General features: G+C 49.5%; 1 protein-coding gene across 2 annotated transcripts in view; it reads right to left on the minus strand.

The window, feature by feature from the left end:
* SPOCK1 (SPARC (osteonectin), cwcv and kazal like domains proteoglycan 1) overlaps positions 1–22,918 on the minus strand; it is a 480,272-nt gene that overhangs the window by 88,427 nt on the left and 368,927 nt on the right. For both annotated transcript variants that reach the window (XM_033096540.1, XM_033096538.1), the window contains one exon: positions 167–281. In XM_033096540.1, coding sequence (XP_032952431.1) covers positions 167–281 — 115 coding nt within the window. The remainder of the gene's footprint in view (positions 1–166; positions 282–22,918) is intronic.

Genomic DNA, 22,918 nt, shown 5'->3' on the forward strand with positions numbered 1-22,918 from the left:
GCTGAAGGCAGTCCATAAACAAGCTGCAGTACATGCCATGTAAGCCCCTCTCCCCAGCCTGGCTCTGAGGTATGCCACGCTGCCAGCATCTGGGCACAGCTGAACCATACCAGCCCTTCGTACCACCTATCCCTCCTTCGTAGAGTCTCCTGCAGTCCCCACTCACCATTCTTTTCTGCCTTGTGCTTCGGTGGCTCAGGCTCCGGGAGACATGGACAGGGCCCATCGCAGAGGGTAGTGAGGCTTTTGCCAGTAGAACAAGCATGGAACTCCATCTTGCACTGCAAAAGAGAGACAGGACAGGCCTCAGGAAAGAGCTCGTGCCCCTCTAATCACCGTTAGGCCCACAGGAGCAAAGACAGAGAACAGAGGGGTCCATCTCAGTTGAAAGTCTGGATTACAGAACACTACATAAGAAATGGCTTTTTATGTTTTTCCAAATGCATAGGATAATGTCTAAAAGCACAGCAGAAGCACTGCAAGGCTGACTCGAATAATTGGCAACTCAGCGGGAACTGTTAATAAAAGTATCAGTCTGAAAGGACATCTTGGAATCCCACAGGCCCCACAAAGAACCCGGACCTCACAGCAGGAGGCGGCTTCTCCAGTTTCCTTGTTCCCACCTACCGTGTTTCCCCGAAAATAAGACCTAGCCAGACCATCAGCTCTAATGAGCCTTTTGAAGCAAACATTAATATAAGACCCGGTATATTATATTATGTTATATTATACCCAGTCTTATATATTATATTAAAATAAGACCGGGTCTTATATTAATGTCTCCAAAAGCCGCATTAGAGCTGATGGTCTGGCCAGGCCTTCTCTTCGGGGAAACACGGTAGGAAAGGTCTGCCAGCAGAGCGCCCCCCCCCCCCCCCCCAGCGTTATCATCTATCTTGGGAACAAGTGAGAACTGAGCGCTTTTGCTTCAACCCCCTAAACCTAAGTTTGCACAGTGTTCCCCCCTCCCTGGAGGACACCTGTGGATGCTTAGGCAGCCAGTGACTACCGGAAGTGTCTGCCTAATTCTCCATTCACCATGGAAGCCCAAAGCCACCTGTCGTCTTGTCAACGCTTTCTCAGTAGCAGTGGTAGTATTTGGGCCCCTTTCTGCCAGCTCTTTACTCTTAAGGCTCACCTGATTCAGAACACAAGCAAGAAAGAAGGATGTTATTTACAGGCGCAAAACGTCACAACAATCAAGAGGCTTTTTATTATTCCTACATCAGGGAATAAGAAACAGAGACTCAGAGAGGTCAGATAATGTGTAAAGGATCCTGACGCTCACAGGGGTGGGGCCAGGATTCACAGCCCGTCGGACACCAGGAGGAAGCACCTCATGGCCCCACTGCACTGTTTCTGTCATGTGGGTGAGCTTGTGGGTGGGCTGGAGAGAACAGACAGCTGCGCTGTCCTCTGTGTTGCTATTGGCCTGGATCTGAGTTGCCTGAGAGCTCATCCTTTACTGTAAAATTCTCAAGATCAAGGCCTGTGTGTAATCAGTTTTCTGCAAAGACCCACAGGTCCGGGACTGTGTTTGTATCTGGCTGGCGGAGCTTCAAAGGAAGGGGAGATAGGCAAATTTTACCCCCTGTGCATGCCGCCCTTATCAGGTGCCAAGGGGAATCTTTTAAAAGACAGAAAAGAGGAGACACAGCCCTCACCCTTGGAAAACACTAATGCATATCTTTGGAAAAGGCATTTGCAAAGCAGCACACGTGAGCGCAGAGGAACAGTGGCTCGTCGTGAGAGGAAGAGCTATTCAGTCTCCATACCAATTACAAACTACGGCAAAGCGTGCTTTCTACCCAGTTCTCTATGTGCTGGAGTCACTCTGGTGTCACTCCACTCTCACCCACATAGCCGCTGCCCACCCTTGTGGAGAGAGAGCAACAGACAGGTCTGCAGGGTGCTGGCTTCCTCGTCAGGCAAAACTCCCTTTTGTACATATTTGTTAGGTGTCTCATATGTGCCTGGTGTGGTAGCAGGAGGTGTGCAGGCTGTATGAAAGAAAGCTGTGACTCGGGCCTCAAACATCAACTGACTTAAGGAGGAAGCAAAAAACAGGGAGTTCTTCTAAAGGCACATGGACGTGACTGTGAGGAGAGGCAGGCTATGTGTCTATGTAGGGATGCAGGACAAAAGAGACCTGCCAATATGGACAGGCCTGCAGACAGTCAAATGGACAGAAGATAAGCCAAGAGGAGCGCTGGAGGGTGGCAGGTGGGTCACCACTATAAGAAGCTTTGTTTCCAATAGCAGAGCTTGTGTGCAGGTCCAGGGCCAGGCCTACCTCCTTCTTCTCCCCTGGATCAGCTTTCTGGAACAATCCTCGGTTTCAGACTGGCAGTTCTCAAACTATTTTGTCAACGGAATCCTTAAAGCTAATTTAGGGGAAACTATATTTTTATATAAAAATTTATTTTGTAAAGTCAAAGTTGATTACACTTACTTACCATAAAGCTTTATCATACTGCTACTGTAACTGCCTGTTTCTACCTGTGATAGGCTGTAATATTTCCCCCAACTTTCTCCAGCCCCCCAGAAAGAGGAATCTACACATTGCTCACTGCCCTGTGTGTCTCACAGCACAGCACCGTCCTGTGGGACAGTGGACTTCCTCTCCCCAGTGACATCAGTCCTGGTGGTCACAAGACTTGCTCTAGCCAGTGGACTGTGAGCAGGAGTGATGCAACCAGGTCTGATGTTTTAAGAACCACTGCTTGGTTTCATCACCTATCTTGCTCTTCCCTCTACCGTGAAAATGACATGTGCCAGATAAAGGCTGCTCCTTCTGCCTGGGACCCAGAAGGCAGAGGACATGGAACAGAGCTAAAGCTAACATGCAACATGCACAAGGAATGGCTGTTTGCTCTTGTAAGCCACCGATGTTTGGGGACCATTTATCACCATAGCACAACTGAGCAAAAGCTGACTGACAGAACAACTGACTTCCTGCAAGACCATGAAGTACTTAACAGCTGGAAAAGGTCTCAGTCACTGTCCTATCTCTAGCATGATATGACACACGTACACCCCTGGCACATAGTAGGTGTTCAGGAAATAGCTGCTGAATGATAAATGCAGAAGGAACAGTGGCAGGTTCCCTCTGCTGTTCTAAACCTCTGTTGCGGCCACCAGGAGCTACCAACAGGGCTGCACAGGAGTGCAGGTGCTGGAGCTCAGTACCTGAGATGTGCGTGGCGAGCCATCCCTGACTGTCTTCTGCTCCTGAGCCCTCTCCTTGAACTTCACATGCAGCATTTGGCCTTACAGCCTCCCTGCTCACCTCAGTCTTTCCCTGGAGTCCGAGTTAGTCCATCTGCTTCCTGGATGCCCAGAATACCAGTTGTCTGGGGGTCCTTCCCTAGGAGCCCCTGTGGACTATCGTTCTGGTAACTCGGCTTCCTTAGCTGGCCCCAGTGCCCCATCACCTGTACTGCCACTGTCGCAATCTGTGGAGACAGCTGGGCCTCCTCCCTGACTCAGAAAGATGCCACCAGAGAAAACAGGATTTATCTGCTCCGATGAAAATCCATGTTTCAAGGGCACAGATCTGCTTTTTGTCTTCTAGGACAATATGTGGCATTTAAATGAAGCTCAAGGGCTGCAAGTACGTTTTGTATAATGCTCAAAACACACTAGGTAGAGCTACATAGATGTGTGGTAAAAGCGACTTGAAAACGGCGTGTGTGACAAACCCCATCAAGACAGGGGTTACCTTGGGGAAGGGGAGCAGGAGGACAACGTCAGCCCACAGGAGCACTGTGAAAACTGGGCGTGGGTGTTTCACAGGGCGGGTGTTAGGTTCTGAGGCTTTGGTTTTGTCACTGGGTTTGGCAACTTACATGAATAACACATACATGGATGTTTATGTGTCAGATGCTTTATGATAAAACACAAAACAAAGTTTATAGGTTTCTACAGAGGAGATGACCAAGCTACAAGCACCCCTCCCGGGGAGGAGTAAGTGAGGGCCTGCCTGGGCATCTCTAGGAACGGGAGAGGGCACACAGGTACGAACCTGACCATCATCTGCTCCTCAGCCCTCTCCTTGAACGTCACACTCAGCACCCTGCCCATCGCTGGGCAGAGGCACCCTGAACCTCAGACATCGCATGCACCTTCCCTCCTGCAGCGCTTCTCCAAGTCCCACCCAGTCGCTTACCCCATCCCCTCTCCCTGGGGTTTCTGCCACAGTAGAACAGATATAGAAGCCAAGAGGTGATCAGCGCACCAGATTTACCCAGAGAGGCCAGATTCCTCCCAGAGCACACGGCTTCTTGCAGCACGGGGCTGTGCAGGGTGACCGGGACCTGCACCCCAAGTACACACCTCCAGCGCCCCCTCCCAACTTGGAGGTCCGAAGAACAGAGGCCCAGGAAAGCCCCGGCCTCTTACCTGTGGATCACAGATGGGGAGAATGCGCAGAACTGGCTGGACTTTGTGCCCTGGTCTGTGTACACACAGATTCTGAAAACCCGAGTGGGCGTGCTGCCCCTTGAGTACATGGCTGCCAAGGGAACAGGAGGCGGCCCGTGTTCTCTTCCCAATGCGGCGATTCTGCTCCTTCCGGGGAGTACGTAACTGACCCAAGAGACATGAGGCTGCCACCATCAGGACACGTGCAACCTTCCTTGGGAAAGAGGTAGTGGGGAAACAGAGGGTAGGAAAGTGGAAGGATTCTCCTAGAGAGATGTGAGGAGGGGGGAATAAGTGTCCCCCCAGCACCACAAGGCCATCCCCGGTTCCCTCAGAGGACAAGGGTTCAGAATCCCCACACCTGCTCTCTTACAATACGCTCAAAGCAGGAGTGGAAAAACTGGCGAAATTCTGGATGGTGACTTCTCTGCAGTAAGGACTTGCTCCGATAGTATCGTCCACCTCCTCCCATCTGCCCTGCAGGTCTTGAGGCTCCAGGCAGTCAGCCTGCCCGCCCAGCTTCCCAGCTTCGGGGACTTGTGTCAGAACAGAGTCTGCGGAGCTCTATCTTACAGAGGGCGTGTTGCGAGCCTACTTCTGAGAGCCTGCACCCCAGAGGAGGAAAAGCAGAACACAAACTACAAAATGACATTCTTGGGAACTGATAAAGGGACACCCTAACTCCTCCCGTTGGGCGGGGGAGAAGGGAGGAGAGGGGGAAATAAGTATAAAAGAATGTCTTGGACTGGGAGTGGAGAGCCGCTCACTGCCTCAGAACTCACATGTGGCCCGAGCAAAAGGCACGCCCCAGCGCTCCTCCCTCGGAAGGGGAAAGAGACACACACACGGCGAGAAACGCAGTCCCAGCAGATGGTCACTGCTAAGTGGGGAGGAGAGCCTGCCTCGCCCTGGTCCACACCGGGAGTGGGCCTCGGGGGACAGAAGCCACTCCTGTTCTGGCCCCCACTCTTCTTCTGGAGAAAGCTTTGCACCTTGTGTAATTGTTGAATTATGTCTCTCATGAAAGATATTTTGGAGTGCTAACTCCTAGGATTCCAGTGTGGCTTCTTTAGAAATAGGGTTTTTACGGAGAGAATCAAGTTAAAATGAGCTCGTTAGGGTGGGTCCTATTCCAACACGATGGGCATGGTTATAAGAAGGGGGAATTGGACACAGAGGGCAGATGACAGTGAGAAGAGACGTGGGAGGAGGATGAGGGACTACCAGAAGCTAGCCGAGAGGCAGGAGGCAGAGTCTCCCTTACAGCCTCAGAAGGAACCGACCCTGCCCGCTTTGATTTCAGGCTTCTACCTCCAGGACTGGCAAACAATAAGTCTCTGTTGTTTAAAACTCCAAGTTTGTGGTGCTTCGTTACAGCAGCTCTAGCACACTAATATACCTTCCATCCAGTTTTTTTTAAAAGAGTCTCCAAGGAATGGAAACTCCTTGTCTTTAGTTTATAAAGCACAGATCTTCGTGCCAAGATGGCTCAGTTCTCCTGGAAAGAAAGTAAATAACATGGAACAGCAGCCTCGGGATATAGAGCAGTTAGACATAAAGAACTTGGCCAAATTACATCAGTTGTGACTAATGCCCAGAAAAGAGGAACTATGAAAAATGCAAGCCTTTATATTGATTTTATGATAAAGCAGTCAAATAAATAATTAGCCAGAACTACTTAAAGCAGGAGAGCCGAGAAAGTAGGAAATTAGTGAAGGACTTTTAAACATTGTACTGGAACCCATTTCAAATACACACACACAAGTATAAATATAAATACAAAACACAAGTTAAATATAAATACAAAGCCCGGAAGCTTGTAGACCCCTGGACCTGCTGGACAAAAATGCCTTTCCCAATCATCACAGAAACAGAGAAGATGGAGAGAGCCAAAGATTTCACAAATGGGCAGAAATATTCAAAACGTTGACCTACTTAAAAATAAATGTGCCAGCAGATTTCCAACCAATCTTTCGTTTTGTACAACACGCCAACACGTCGGAATGAGTGAATGTTCTCCTGCATATGACCAGTAAATCTTTCTCCTCTATGATTTGTAACACAAAACTAATAACCCCTGTCTGGTTCACTGCTCACGCAAGTCTCCACTGAGGACAATTCTCTACCTCTCCACACTCTTCGCTTTGTTTTGCGTGCTTTGGGTATTATTTTTTAACATGTTATTTAAATGACTTCCTGCACTGTTTTTCATCAAGCTATCATCTATTTTAAACCAGACTGTTGACAGTTCACAGTTGACAACTGTGTTCACAGTTGATGGATTCTGATTTGTTTTTATTCCCCTAAAATCATGGCAAAGGAGGGGGAATAATCTCGAGGTTATGCTGGCTTTAATAATTGGGCGCGAAGTGAGTGACTGCACATGGTACGCCTGGCGGATGCAAGAACAGCCGTCGATCTCTGCCCAGGCTGTGAGAGGCTCAGTGGTCATCAGGAAGGAGCCCTGAAGAGCAAAGCTTTGGTCTCATTCAGAGCTTTGCCAAACATGCCTTTAGCCTTGTTCTAGGCTATGATATGACCCAACAACAGAACAGAGGCCCTTTCTCGTGCCGTTTCTATGGTGGGTGCTGACAGGGGCTGCAGAGAAGCACATAGGAGAGCGTAAGAGACAGAATGATGGGGTGCAAATGGTATATTATAGGGGTGATCAGGACATCTCTGGCAAGATGAGGACATCTCTAAGAGAGATGTGAGAGGACAGAATAAAGTGAGCCATGCAGCTACCTGGGAAAGGAGGTTCCAGGCAAAGGGATGTGCAAAGGTCCTGAGGTGAAAAATGCTGACTGTACATGAGAGACAGCAAGGAAGCCAGTGTGGCTGGAGTGGAGCGAACAGGCAGGAGAAAGGAAGGGGCCATCTCAGGTGAACTACTGAGGGCTGGCCTTCTCAAGAAGTGCGTGGGACTCAGTCTGTAGTTCTTGTTCTCTCTCTCTCTCTCTCTCTCTCTCTTTCTCTCTCTCTCTCTCTAACACACATACACACACACACACACACACACACGCACTTTTCCGAGTTAAGAGTTCCAAAGAAGGCAGAACCTTAAACTTTAAAACCAAGTTGCTAAAAATGTAAAGCAGGAAAAGCTCTTTTTCATAGAAGAATGTCAGTTAAATAAATTTAGAAGGAAGGCTAAAATTAGAAAATTATCATTTTGCAACTTGCCATGTAATAACTGAGTCATTTGATGTTTACTAAAAATATTGGGTGAAAGGTAGTGGGGAACAGGACATTAACACAGTCTGCAAGTGCCCCCCACATAACACCCAGTTATTAAAAGAGGAAAATGTACATTTGCTAAAATATATACATGGCAGTTGCCCCTTAACAAAGGGCACCAGGGGCCAATTCCGTGCTGGCATGTCCCTTCTGATGTGCTACAAAAGGGATGCACAATAGTACCTATGCCAAAAAGGACTAACCTGGATCTATTCATTAGGAAACAAATCCAAAATTGAGGACATTTTATGAGATAACTGCCTGAACTCTCAAAAATAAACAAAAAACCCTGGGACGAGTGGGTCATTATTCTAGATTAGAAGAAATTAAATAGGTGAAATGAATGCACTGGTTGAGATTTGACTGGATTTTGAAAAATAATAATTATACACAGCTATAAATTACATTCTGGGAAAAACTGTTGTGATTTTAACATGGACTGTATATTAGGTAATATTCAATTATTGTTCTCATAGGTATAATAATACCTACTAAGTTGGCTGTAGAGGAGAATGTCTGTTTTCTTTTCTTGGGATGAGGTGTCACAATGACTGCAAATAATTTCTAAATGGTTCAGGGGAATAAGCGTGTATGTGCATACAGATGGAGGGAAGAGAACGAGTGCAAACGTTGCCCAATATTAACAACTGCCAAATCTTGGTAATGGGTATACAAGTATTCATCACATTAGTCTTTAAACTCTTCCATGTTTAATAATCAATAGCTAGGGAAAAACAAATGTAACTTGCTTTGCCCGGGGGTGCTAGGAAAATTCTACCCAGAAACCACTGCTATTTGCTCTCCTGAACGGCTCCGTCTACAGCTCTCCATGCCCCCCACCCCCCCACACTGCAATAACTTTCCCTCCTGGGCCTCCCCACTAGAGGGTGAGCTCTTGGAGGACACTGAGATCTTGTTTACAAGGCCTGCAGGACCTGGCCTAGAACTGTACAGAGCAGACCTCCCACACGGATGTGTTAAGACAAATGATTGAGGTTTCCCCGAAGCACAAATTCTCTTAATTGATGTAAACAAACAATACTGCAATGAGAAAGCTAAACAGAGGCTCCCTGAACTGCAGCATTTCTGGTCTTGCAAAGATCCTCATGTTGCGTCTGGGGAAACGGAGCCTGGAAGAAGACAGGCACCTTGTCACAGGTCATTCTCTTAAGCAACTTCTCCTGACCTTGTTTATCTTGGCCATGATGTTAAGTAGCAAACCCTTTTCAGCAAACAATGAGTCAAACTTCGGTCCAGCTCATGTACGAACTGTCACATGTTTGCTTTCAGAGGCAAGGCTGAATAAACCTTCGCTGACTCGCTTAGCAAAGCCCATGGAAAGTCCTGCACATGAAATGCCAAAGGAATGGGGCCAATCCATGCGAGGGAGCCTAAGACAGAGATGCCATCTTCCCTGAGGCAGGAGTCATGTGACACGTTACAGCTCTGAGCCAACTCCTCCGGCCTTTGATTTGTGGAGCCGGCCATGCAATGCAAACACCAGTGACTGGATCTCAGTTACTCTGAGGTGAGCAGACCTGCCCTGCTCCAGGGTGTGTGCTCCACCCAACACCTCCAGGCTCAGCTCCCCGCCCCCCTCCATGCTGTATGCTCCCCCTCAGCACACACCTGGGGCTTCCTTGCCTCACCTCTGTGGCTTCTCACTGCTAGGACTTTGCCCTGCTGTCTGCTTTGCCTGGGATCCTCTTAAGGCTGGCTAATATTTGGACATTTGCAATTTCTGTGGGAGTTTTCCTCTGTCTGGGATTTGGGGAGTGCAGACAAGGAAGGACTTGTAATTCCCAGGCCCTGCTTCCTGTCGGCCTCCTGGGGAGACGGCAGAGCACAGACTCATGGAGGAAGGACAGCATGAGGAGAGGCAGGGTCACGTACCACCTTGCCACGCAAGGAAGCAGCAGAGGGTCCCAGACCCAAAGGGGCCCCGGAGACAGGGACGCCTAAATGCCCCTCGCTGCTCCCCCTGTCTTCTTCAGGCCTTGGCTGGAATGGCACCTGCTCACTGAAGGCTTCTCCTTTTTGACCCACTTTAACATCACAACCGGCACACCTGATCCTCTTACACTGTTTTACTTTGCCTTTTGAACACAAAACCTATCACCTTCGAACACACTATACATTTCTTATTTGCTTTGTTTATTTTATTCTCTGTCTTCCTTGGTAAACTATGGGTTCCATGACAACAGGGATCTCTGTTTTGTTCACTGCTATATCCAAAGTACCTAGAACAGTACCTGGCACACAGTGGGTGCTCAATAAAAATATGTTGAGTAAAGGAATGAGTGAACCAAAAAGCAACGGTGTGTGTGCAGACATGACCAGCAGACCGGCACCTCCACCCCAACCCCATGTCTGATTACAAACAAAAGCTTGGACCCTTAACAGGACCTCAGCAAGGGGGCAAAATTCACAAGATGACAGAGTCCAAGTTTCCTCCCAGCCTGGCAGGAAAGGGGATCCAAGTAGAAATGAAACTGATTAACATAGCAATGAAGAAGTGTGCCACTTCAAGGATACCTGAGTGTGAGAACAGGAGATTCAGACCTTCCCCCTTTCTTGCCCGGTTCGTTCCCCCTCCAGGCAGGCCTCGGGGGTTCCTGCCTCTGTGACCCAGTGCTGCTCTCTCTCACTCACTCACCGCACTGCACTGCACTTGCCTGCCCACACAGCTGCCTCCTGAAGGAAATATGCATCTTCCTCTAGACCCCCAGCACACAGCTAATACTTAATACATGTCTGTTTACTTACGGGATATCCCTTATACAATACTCTGTGAGAGCTGGTGTTGGCAAGTTCCTTTTTCCAGATTAAGAAGCGAAAATCTCAAGAAAGCAAATGACTGCCTCAAGGACACAAGGACAGTAAATGGCAGGTCCTATTCTGAATGTCCATCATTCAACTTCTCCCTATTCCACTGCTGTGTGTGGGGACTCACAGACTCCTGAATAGCAAGGGATCTGGCAAAGCCTTTCCTGGCATCCCTGGATGGCTGAACGAAGAGGCAGAGGACAGAGAGAAAGGGAGATGGAGAGAGGAAGAAAGTCTCCTGCTGGAGGCTGTCACTGAGCTGAATTACACTGGGGACATGAAGCCGGCTGGCCATGTCTCCCTAAACTGTGCCAAATGAAACCCACGCTTGTCAACTGCACTAGTGATAAAGATGTTATTCAAAAGGCGCTTTCAATTGTTGCAGTTAGCTAAGATCACTTACAGAAGTCAAGCTGATCAGCCAATAGACTGGCTAAGGAGATGTGGGCCTGCACACCTTCCTTTCGTGTTCCAGAAGCCGATCGTACCCGGCCTGACCACCTCCGGAGGCGTAAGAGCCTGCAGCTATTCCTGGCTAACAGAGTAACTGTCAAGTATAATGGCACTCTGCTGAACAAAGCATTTTCAAGGGCTGGCAGTCCAGAGTGGACCAGCCAGGGCCTCACAAAGGACGTCGGGCATCTGAACTTGACTCCCATCTGGTGGTAAGCTCATTGAGAGCAAGAACAGGACGCTGTCCATGCTCACGCCCACCAGGGCCAGACATAAGCCCTGCATCTCGAAAGTGGGTAGAAAGGGCTTGCTGAAATTAATTAGTTCTCTTCCCAGCAACTCCAGGAGGCTAGGGACTGCCACTCCCATTTTACAGATGAGGAGGGAAAAGGTAAGGAAAGAACACAAGAATGACGGAAGGAGAGAGGAAGGAAAGGAGGCAGCAGAGGAGGCAGGGCAGAAGGAAAGGAGGCAAGAAAAGTGAGAAGAAATACAAGGAAGAGAACGGAGGAGGTGCTGCAAGAGTAAGCAAAGGCAGAAGCCCTCCGGTAGAGGCTCCAGGAGGTGCGAGAGGCAGGTGGGATGGGGGGGCAGGGGTCTCCCTCACAGTCTCTTGCCCAGCCTGGCTGTGTGGGCTCAGGCAGCTCCAGAAGAAAGGAAGAGAATGTTCCAAAGTGCTGGCATCTGCTTAAAATAAAAATGTCTCCGCTGCTATAAATGCCCTTGGGATGCCTGTCTCTCCAGCTATCCCGGCTTCCTTGGAGGGCCTCGCCCACCGGAAGCCATCTCTCCCCCTGCCCATCCCCCACATGGCTGGGGCAGTGCCCCCCACAGACAGGATGCACAGGAGGCAGCAGGCAAACCAAGGGGACACCTAATTTGTATCACGACTCTCACCTCTCCAGCTGTGATGATGGAAGGAGAGAAGCTTTCTGCCCAGGCTCTTTTCCGCCTCCCTCATTGCAAACCTGGAAGGCTATCTGACACTCAGAGCTCCAAGGTTCATAAGAGGCCAGAATCTGAGCGATCTGCACACCTTGCCCAAGCCTCCCTTTCCTTATCACTAAATGAAGATAATGCCCCCGCCCCCTGCAGCTGTCAGGAGACCGGAATGGATAACGGAGGGATCCCTAGCGCCTGGCAGTATTCCTGGCACACAGCAGACAATACATCTTGGTTCCCTCCTCCAGCCCTCCCAGCCCTGCCTTCACTCTTCCCTTCCTCCAGCAGCCTCTCCACACCAGTGCGATCTCTGTCAAATGCAAATCTGTGTGGGATACTCCGCCCCAGTTTACACCCATTGCTTGTTCCCTGTCATCCTCAGATGAAAAGTAAAGCTTTTGAGCCCAGCAGAAAAGACCCCTGGTGATTTATGGCCCACATATCCCTCCGCCCTCCTCCTTTGCTTCTCTCCTAAACACAGGCCCGCGCTGCTCATGCCAGAGTGCAGACTCCCAATCGGTGACACAAGCTCCACCTTGGCCCCCTCCTTCTTGACACCTTGCTCTGTCTGCAGCCCCCACCCCCGTCCCCGAGCCTGTGGTAGGTGTCCCTGAGGGCTCTGAGCGCCTGGGCCCACCTCAACCCCAACCTGTCTCTCTTAGGAGATCCACACACGCGATGTTTTAATTCACTTGTTTGGCCCCAGTGCCTAGTAAAGCATCTAAAAGACAGCAGGCACTAAATAAATGTTGATTGACAAGTGGAGGCTTGGGCAGATGAGTGGATGGATGGCAACCCCACCTATCTGGCTGCCTGTTGAGCAAGTGCACATGGCTCAGGGGTCCTCATCTCCAGTCAAGCAGCCCAACGACGTCATCTCTCACTACACAACTGCAGGCTTCCACACCCCCTGGCCTCGTGAATGGCAGCTGGGTTCACAGTCTACCAGATGCAAAGCTTGGACCCAACGTGAAGTCAGAGCAAAGGTCCCCCAGTGCTCACATTTTTCTCACTGCCCAATTAAAACTCAAGTCCTTGTTTCTGAGGCCTCGCCCCCTCGGAGGCCCCGCCCCTCTGGTCTGATTGGTCTTCTCTGAGGCATCGGCCCCAGTCCTTGCGCAGCTGGCCTCCGCCCTCTTGCTTCACTCTGATGTTCTGCTCACCTAAAGGCCTTTCTCTGTTCCTATTCCAAGCCTCCCCACTCAGGTCACACTCCTCTGGGACACTCCCTGACCACTGCTGCTCCTGAGACCGCCCTGGCTCCAGGCACATTTCCAACCAACACTTCTCCACCCACACAGCCCCGAGCCGAGCCTGGTCCTCTGCTTTGCTCTCGTTCCCTAATGTTCCTCCCCCCTTATAACTGAGCCGCTGGATGTCAGGGCTTTTGTGTAGTACATCTGCGTGTCCTTCAGAGTAAAGCTGCTAACACGAAGGATATTTGTATCTTCCACGGTGCTGGTAGAAATGGCTTATTAAGTCTTAATAATATGTACATGTAATTGTTCACTACAATTAGTTGTCATGGAACCAGGCATTGTGCTAAAAGGTTTACCTACACTTTCATCTTTAATTTTCACCCCAGCCTCTACACCATAGGAACTACTGTGACAGCTATCTTACAGATGAAGAAATTCGGGCTGAGAAATGTTTGCCCAGTGGAAGCCAGCTCGAAGTTGCAGAGCCAGGATTCCAACCCAGGCTATCTGACTCTAAAGCCTGTGTTCTTAAGAGGTGAACTATATGGTCCCACATCAAGGTGTTTACCAAGTTCACACAGTGGTCCCTCCAAGTTCACACAATGGTCCCTCCGGGTCAGTCCATGGTGCCCGAGGAACTACTGTCTTACAAAGAAAGCCAGGTCACACAAACTGTGGGGTATTCTCCAAGACCTGGGCCAAGGTCACATGCCCTTAGGGTTGTATCATTCTGCATCTGGAAAGGCAGAGGGGTGGTGATCTTCCCAGGTGTCTAGTAAGGCCACAGTCATGATGCCACTGGAATGTGGGCTCCATGTGGGCACGGCTCTTGGTCTTTTCATTCACTGATGTGTCTCAGGCACCTAGAACAGTGCCCAGCACATAGTAGGGACCCTTATTTGTTCAATGAAAGAATAAATGAATGAGGTTTAAAACAAGCCCCTGGAAGCCCTGTCAGACATGTCACCAAAGAAAGAATGAGTTTCTTGGAGAAATGAGGGAAGAAAACCACAGACATTCTAAGTGGCTACAGCAGGGAGAGCACGTCACAGCCCCTAAACGGTGGGAGTGGGATGACCACGTCACTCATGAAAAGGAAGGTCAGAGCGAGCAAAAGTGTATATCAAATTCATAATGTCTACGAAGCAGCCTAGCAAAGACCTCTTCTGTGGCTTCCGACTAATTTTCTCCTGGTTCTTCTTTTTTTAATTAAAGTGTATTGGGGTGACAGTTTTCTCCTAGTTCTTAACTCCTAAGGATGTAGGCTCCCCAGGAACTTAATCATTTGCAGCTCACACAATGGTGAAGCCACCTCTCCTCTCTGATCCCCTCAGCAGGAGGGCTGGCTGCCTCCTGTTCCAAAGCTTCTCTGAGGGGCATCTCAGGTCTCTTTCCTCATTTGTCTGCATTTCTTTGTCATTACTAACAGGCTGTGGAGACAAGCTCCAGATCCTTGCTTTCTGAAGTGGTGACCTCTCTGAGAGCCCCTGCATAACCCCGCCCCCCCTTCCCTTAAATACACAGATGTCACAGATAAGAGGGAAAAGGTGCAGACGGAGAAAGAGTAGCAGTAGATTTCTAGAGTGATAGAGTCCATGTTGATCCCCAGCAGCCCCTGACATTCTGAAAAATGAGAAAACAGATGCCAGCTAAGCATCTCCACCAACTCTTTTCCAAAGCTAACACTTCACAAGGTCAAAAAAAGCCATTAACATCTCACCACGGCCTGACACGCGATAACCATCGCCAGCCGTTCAGCTTCACTTTATGTCTGTGCGTCAGCCCAATTTCTTCCTCTCTCCCCTATACTTTCTCTAGAAAATAAACCCCAAATGCCTTTCTGAACAAAGCCTGCGTATATTCATAAGGCTGGCAAAAATGGAGCTATAGATAAAGGGGGCCAAAAATGCCAAAGCAGAGTTTTGACCAAACGCTACAAGATTAAGGTGATATTTTTAAAATGAAACAGTAACTTAAACTTTGAATTACTGCCTGATTTTACTGCTTAGAGATGAAAGACCCTGTAGTGCTGAACGAAAAAGCCATATAACTCAAAGAGGATTTTCTTTGCTTGGCATCACCTCTGTGAAAAACACATTTAAGTAATAAAATGCCCTTGCAAAAGTTCATTCTCCGATGGAGGTAGGCTGTGAAACTGATGGGGGCTGGACAAAGTCTGTCATTTTTCCTTCCTTTTGATTACACGGTTTCCCCCCAAATAGGTCTCATCTCATTTCTCCTAGAACCCGGTAAAAGGGGAGCCAACTAGACCAGGTGCTCCACAAGGCTTGTCATCATTCTGCCCCGTGAGGCAAGTGTGAGCTGATGTCTATGTCTCATCATTCGTGGGGACCCCCTCTCCTTTTATACATTCTCTTGAGGCTAAAACTAGGGCCCCAGTGACACTGAGACAGCCATGACTTGACACAGTCAAACTTTCAAGGCCATGGGAGGTGTAGGCATCTGATCTCGGGATGTAGGTACCTGGGTAACTTTTGGAGATGTACAGAAAAAAGGCAGATCTGAAACCAGGCGCTCAGCCCCGGGGACAAAGGGAGTACTTGCAAAAGACGTGTCCAGCACGTACAAAAAGCTCAGTCTTTGGATGAGATGCCAAGATCCCAACCAAATGAGTGGAATGGTTATATAAATAGATCAAAGGGGTAAGCAATTGGCATGGGTCCAGAGAGGAAGGGCAGGAGTAGGGACCCAGGTATAAGGAGGTGGGCATTTGGCGACAAGAAGCCACTAGAAGTCCTTGTGAAGAAGACTATAGACTATGAAGGGTTTAGATGAGGATGCATGACAGTTATCTAGGTACGGAGGCATTGGGACAAAAGAGAAGCAGTTGGTGCAGATTTTCAAGGTCAATCAGCCTGAGATTTGCACCTTGGCTCATGTCCTTGGGCATGGAACAGGATGAGGAAGGCCCCCTGAGTCTGGGCTGAGCCCCAGTCTACAGAGGTCTGAGCAAAATGGTGCAGCTGCAAAGATTTAAGAGCTCATTACACAGTCAGCCCTCAGCTCCAAGCCTCACACAAGCCTTTCCTTCCTTTGATTTCAAAGTTAGAAAGTTCAAACTAGTCTCCTCCCACCCCTACCAAGTTTCTACTTGCATATTTTGATGTCACTCCAGAACCTTTGTTAATCAGGCCAAAATTCATTAACGGAGGCCAACTGTGATCTCCAGGAAGCTAGCTGCTCTCCATCTAACATAATTTGTGTTTCCTACAGCCGAGCGATTTTTCAAACACCATAACACCAAGCTCTGGGGGGGAATGCCCGTGAACGTAATGGTAAAGCTCTCGTCTCACGGTGCTCGCTGTCGTGTGCACGCTCCCTCCCGTGTCAGGGACTTCTGGGCTGCAGAGTAATAACGAGCACTCACGTTGTGGCACCCCTCATCATGTCATTGCCACAGATAATTAAACTCATCAATTATCTCCTTCCCTTTGCTGCATTAGGAGGATGCTACTTGTGAAGCTCCCAGGGAAGCCAATACATCAGCCACTCAGATCCTCGGGAACTGTACTGCTGACTTCCCAGAAGAGCAGAGCAGTGAGAGCAGAAGCTCTAGAATCAACTGACCTGGGTGCAAATCCTCCTTGGCTCTGACCTCCTAGCTCTGGGAAAAGTAATTCCCCCTCCTGTGCCTTTGTTTCCCAATCTGTAAAATGGGGGAAATAACAACACCTGTCTCAACAGGCTGTTGTACTCCATTTATTCAGCTAATATTTGTTGAGCACCTACTATGTGCCAGGCAGTGTTCTAGCTGCTAGGGATATAGCAGTGAACGAAGCAGGCAAGGTTGTTGGGGTTTACATCATAGAGAACGAAGCTAGATACAGGCATACCTCATTTTATTGCATTTCACATGATTGCGCTTCAAAGATGTTGCATTTTTTAACACACTGAAGTCATGACCCATGACAAGCAAAAAGATTACAACTTGCTTTACTGTGATACTTACTTTACTGCAGGTCAGCAAACAAACCCGAAATATCAGGTCTGCCTGGACTAGAAAAAAATCAATGTTAAATGAAATGACGTATATGCCATGCTTGGCACAAGGACAGACAGAGCACAGGCTCTGTGACAGCTGGGACACGCAGAATACACTTGGGAACACATCTCCCCCACCACGCCTACCCACGGAGCAGATGAGGATGAGCAATGACATTCCTTCAGCCTTCATCTTGAGGACGCTTGCCTGGCTTCTATCTCTCTAGTGTAACAGGAATAAACGATACCACAAAGAGAATCCTACTAGGATCAGAGGTGAGGCAATGGCATGGAGAATGAAGGATGTGGAGGCAGGCAAACCCGGACTCAAATCCCACCTCCTGCTCGCTCACTCTATGACCTAGAGCAAGTCATTTCACCCTCTGAGGCTCAGTTTCTGCCTCTGTGAAATGGGGATGCTAATGGCACCTGCCTCCCAGTGCTGTGAGGATTAGCCAGAGAGATGGTTCGGGCTCGGCCCAGGGCTTGGCATGGGTTAAGCGCTCGTCCCCCCCCCCCCCCCGCCAACCCTGCCCTCCACCACATGCCGACTCAGGAAGCTGCAGCTGTCATGGAGCCTCCCCTCCACTCCTGAGACTGTGCCCAGAGTGCCTGAGTCACATAGAAAGGAAAAACCAAGGTCTAAATTTAGGGCCATTACGTAGCACAGTTTTGAGGCATTTGAGAGGCAAGAGCAGGACGTGACATTTCCCCAAGCAAGAAGCTCAGTTCCAGTGAAATGACCCCCTTCACCATCTGTAGGGGGTATAAAGCTGCCAGCTGGCCCTCCTCTCTCGACTTTCCCTTTCAAAGGAGGGAGGAGGCTACAGACAGAGAGGGCTAGGAGGACGTGGCTTTACAGAAAGAGGGCAATGTCCTGGTGAACCCTAAGAACAGCTGTGCTCTCTACACTGGGGAGCAAGAGCCTTACCATTTACAAGGGACGAAGAAAGGGAAAGCCAGCTGCACGCCCATACGGAAGAAAATGGCCAACTCCACTCCTGTGCAACCATTACTACCGAGAATGCCCAACGATGATGGCAGTGACAGAAACGTTGAAGACAACAGCTCCTGAAAGGAGAGCTTTGCAGCCATTAGTTCATTCGGTCCTCACAATAAACCTCTAAGGTACACATGCTTGGTTCTTACAATTTTTGCCAATTGGATGGGTGGAAAATCGCACCTCACTGTTGTTGGACCCGACGTAAAACCCTTCTCTTCCTGCTCCCACCAGGCAGTGCCATTCATGGCTGGGGCCCGGGCTTCGCAGTCAGATCTCAGCTGGGTGCCAGTTCTGCCACGTACTAGCTGAGTCTGGTTATAATCCCTACTTTCAGGGCTGTTACATTTTTAAGGCAAATGAAATTACAAATGCTCATCCAGTGTTCAGCTCAGGGACTGCCCAGCTGGCCCTCCTCCCCTTCCCCCACTAAGAAGGGCCCTGCATAAACCTGCTCCCCGACAGCTGACGACCCCCAAGCTCTCGCTGGCTCCTTCCCTCTTCTCCTCCCCACCATTTCTCTCCCTCGATCCACTCTGCCCAACCACAAGATTTCTTCGTAAGGGACAGAATAAGTCACCCCCAAGGTTACAAGATGCCAAGGGCTCATCTTCCCCCTACCAGCCTCCACCTCGGGGCAGACACTGAGCAAGGACAGTCACAGTGTTTCTGCCAGCATTAGCTTCGTTTGATGGATGAAGAAACTGAGACTCAGAGAGATCACATGGTTTGTCCAAGGTTACCAGGATAATTCGAAGTGAAGCTGAGACGTGACTAATGTTTTCTGGGTCCTAACCAAATGCTCTGATTATGTAACAAGCTGTCACTTCCCCAGCTGCTGGGGAAGTCCTTGTAGATGTGTGTTGAAATGAATGAAATCAATACAATAAGGAGGCACCAGGAAAAGTTTCCTAAAAAGAAAGATGAAGGGAGCAGGGCACGGAGTGTTTTTCTTTCCCACCCAACTGGTTAACTGCAGCAGGACCAGAGGGCAGAAGGGTCACTGAGTGACCTCCCTTCCTCACGGTAGGGGAAGGCCACATCTGCAGGCTGCATCTAAAAGGGCTGGAGGCTGGAGGTCTCCACGCCCCAGACCTCTGCTCTTCCCAAGAGGCTCAAACAGGTCCGGGTGTGAGTCCCAGCTGCATGAACTCAGACGAGTCACCTCACCTCTCTGAGCTTCCATGTCTCCCTCTGGAAAATAGGAATACTGCCACTGACATCTTTGGGATATATACTAGGTGAGATGACAGAGGTAAAGCTCGTGGCGCAGAGCCGCATTCAAACGGGAGCTACTTTAGCTTCATCATCATCATCATCATCATCATCATCATCGTTATTCATGTCATCAGGGTCAGCCAAAAGGTCTGTCCCCTCAAGGCTTCTCACCCTCAAAACCCCTTCATCCTTGGGTCTCTGTATGGCAGGGAGAGAGGAGAGATTGCTTCTCTGTGAAGCAGGAGCCAGCAGCATCTCTCCTGGTGAACGGCACAGCATGTGTGCCAGGGCAGGGGACCCGGGAGCCCTGGGACCATGACATGCAGGAGAGGTTGGAGTCAGAAGCTCAGCATCAGCCTCAGGGGGCCCAGAGAGAGTTCCCCAAATGGCATGGGAGGGAGGACATTGAGGCGCCTGAGGAAGGAGGTCAGGAAGCAGGCAGAAAAGAAGGAAGCGGGGGGAAGCACATGATCCAGGGAAATGCATGAGTGGCTCTATTTAACTGGAACCTCCCACCCAGCACTTCTCTAACACTGGGCTGACACCCCGTGTTCTCTCTAAGCTCACTGGTACCCAGAGGCATTTACCACCCTCCCATGGAAAGCTCTCGGGTAGAAGCCAGGAGACTCAGGTTCTAGTCTCTGCTTAGACTATGACCTGACTTCTGAGGTCTCGGTTGCCACATTGTTGGTGGTTGGGGAGATGGGACCAGGGGAGGCTGGACCAGTTGTGTCCTCGGCTTCCGCCCACTCTGCCTTCATTAGCCCACAGAATAACTGAATGGGTCGCTCCCCAGCGAGGGGCTACACCTTCTATTCCTGCAGACCCCTGCAGGGAACGTGACTCAAGTCTCCGAGCACCATCATGGACCTGCAGTTACATCCTTATATTCATTAGGTAAAGCTAACTTCCTCGCCCCGTTGATTTTATCCACGTGATCGGTGGTCTGTTGGTGTGTTTGTTTTCTAACTCGCTTAGCAGTCGCTCACAGATTTGAAAGATGAACAATGTGTCACCCAGAAGGGCTTGTTTCTACTTTTGGATTCAAACCACCTGATGGGCTTGCTCCAAGCCATTTGTAAAATAAAAATAGAAGTAAAAATGAAAGAGTGACATAGGGATGTGGGGATGTGAAATCTATCAGCCTCCTCCAGAACCTTTGCTAACCCTCCTGCTTCTCCTTTACCCACATGACTCCTACCCTCTGGATGCCATTAGCTTTTCATGCCAATGGTGGAGAGAGTATGTTGAAAGATACACAAAGAAGGGACAAGGTAATGGTCCCTGCCCTCAACGAATTTTCAAGTGGTTAACAAATGGATCAACTAGCATATTATACCAGACTGGCCACAGTTGTATGGCCAGTGAGCTCAAGCATTGTGGGGGTGAAGAGAGAATACCCTTGTGGGGAGAAGTCTTCCAGGAAGCTTTGCAACTTGGTGCAAAGTTCTGAAGCTTTGGAAAGAACGAGGCATGGGGGAGTCCAGGACCAAAGACAGAGATTGGGAAAGAGGCTCAGAACCCCAGCTGGATCCTGGTCTTGCCGCGCAGAGTCAGAAGGAGCTGCTACAGGATCTCCATGAGAGGAGGTCGGGAAGGGCAGTGTGACCACAGCCAAGAGGACGTCCTGGAGAACTGGCGAGGGACAGAATCCAGGAGCCGACACAGAAACGCAGGGGTCTGCTCTGGACAGAGCCGGCATACCACGCATCCTGGCTCCCGACCCTGTCTTTGTCATGCTCCTGGGACCAAAGTCATTGACATTCCACAGCACCATGTCTCAATGGCATCTTCTAATTTTCAGATTAGCGCTGGTGCAGAAGGCAACTAAATATGCCTCAGGCCCCAGGCTCAACATTGTGGTGGCAGCTCAGATCTCAGATTGACTGCACTCACCCTAGAGGCTGACATGTTCACTGCCACCCTCCTCCTGCTCCCATACCTGCCACAATGTGATGGCACAGGACCTTAGCGCCAGTGCCCTGAGAGCAGTGGGACGCCAACAAGGTCCCCTTCACAGCCAGGACCTGGGGAGCAACGCTGCTGGCTCTCAGCACCTCCTCAGTGACCTCGCCCAGCCACTGCTTGTGACTTGAATCACCAAGAAAACTGGGCCGACTTCTGGAGCAGATGGGCTTTAACGAGGAAATACTCGTCACTAGGATGTCTGGTTAACTTCAAAGTCCCATCAGATGCAGCATCTCCTTCTGAGACAAAAGCATCAAAATGTACACTAACTTTTAGTCACAAAATAAGTACAAAACTTGAGAGCAGGCTTTCAGAAACTCAAGTTTTCAAACACGCTTTGTGCAGCCCTGAGGTAGGGGGCTTTGTAACTACAAGAGACGGCTCCAAGGTTTGAGCTGGAACAAGGCAAAGAAGAGCACTTTCTGAAATACACCCAGGAGGTGAGCCACGCATGTGACAGAGGCCACCAGCAGGCTGGAGAAGTCCAGTCCCCAAATAATCAGCAGGGTATAAGCACAGGCTCTAACATCTGGGTACCAGACATGTTTTTGCTCTGCAACTAGGTTGGGGCTCCAAGGAGAAATGGAGTCAACTTAGCGAGGGTTTATCATTTTACAACAGAAATGGAAGCAATACTTTCTCTAACAAAATGTGCAAATCCCACGTGAGAAAAGCTGCTACTTTTAAGGCTTTATTTCAATGAAAAAGGGTTGAGCTTGCCTCAAGAACAAACAACTTTTTTGCAAAACAGCAATTTGAAGTTCATCCTTTGTCAACAAAACTGCTGCATAATTTCCCAGCTTCTCACAGAGAAGCAATTAGCCAAACATTACATCCCTCCTCATGACACAGTGGGAGGGGGAGAAGACTCCATGTGCTGTTCTCCACCCCAGAGCACCCTCTGCAAGAGAAAATTTCATCCCATGGGCTCTGCCTCTGGCCATGTGCAGGCCTTCTTCCCTCTGTACAGGGCAGGCATCTGGCACAGACTTACAGACAGCTTCGGGACACTTGAACTTCCACTTGGGTGCAGCTCATGGTACAGAAATCAGTGGCAGCTATGACTGTCAACTCCTCGAGGGCAGGCGCCGTGTCCAACCTCCTCTCCAGACCCCCCCACCCACGGCACAGCCAAGCTCAGGGACCAGGTCACAGCCAGCGTTTTCACTGGCTGAGTTAATGAAAGAGCAGAACCCGTCCAGGTCAAAGGCTATATAGAGTTTCATCTTGAAAGCATGAAACACCTCTCAAGTGTTCCATTGTCTCCAAGCTGGAAGAGAGAAAGGGGTCATGGCACCAACCGCATAGTCAGATTTTGTAAAAGGAAAATTCCTTTGTTCCCCTGGGCTTTTAAGCAAGGGGCTTTGATAAGATGCAACTTGATTCTCCTGAGACTCTTGGGCACCTGTAGTCACAGAGCAGTTAGTTTCTCTTTCTGATGGTACTCTCTGGCTGGTTTCAGATTCCAGCCTCCCTCCCTCCCCCGTCTCCTCATCCACTAATACAGTCATGGAACTGAGCTAAGGAAAGAGGCAACACAAGAGCACTGAAAACTGGCCCACAGGTTCCCTTTCCACCGCTCTCTGTTCAGTGGCCAAGAGGCAAAGAGGCGGGGATGGACATAAAGGGGTGCCACAGTGGGGTGCTAGCG

The sequence above is a fragment of the Rhinolophus ferrumequinum genome, chromosome 24 (assembly GCF_004115265.2).
Source record: "Rhinolophus ferrumequinum isolate MPI-CBG mRhiFer1 chromosome 24, mRhiFer1_v1.p, whole genome shotgun sequence".
NCBI lineage: Eukaryota > Metazoa > Chordata > Mammalia > Chiroptera > Rhinolophidae > Rhinolophus > Rhinolophus ferrumequinum.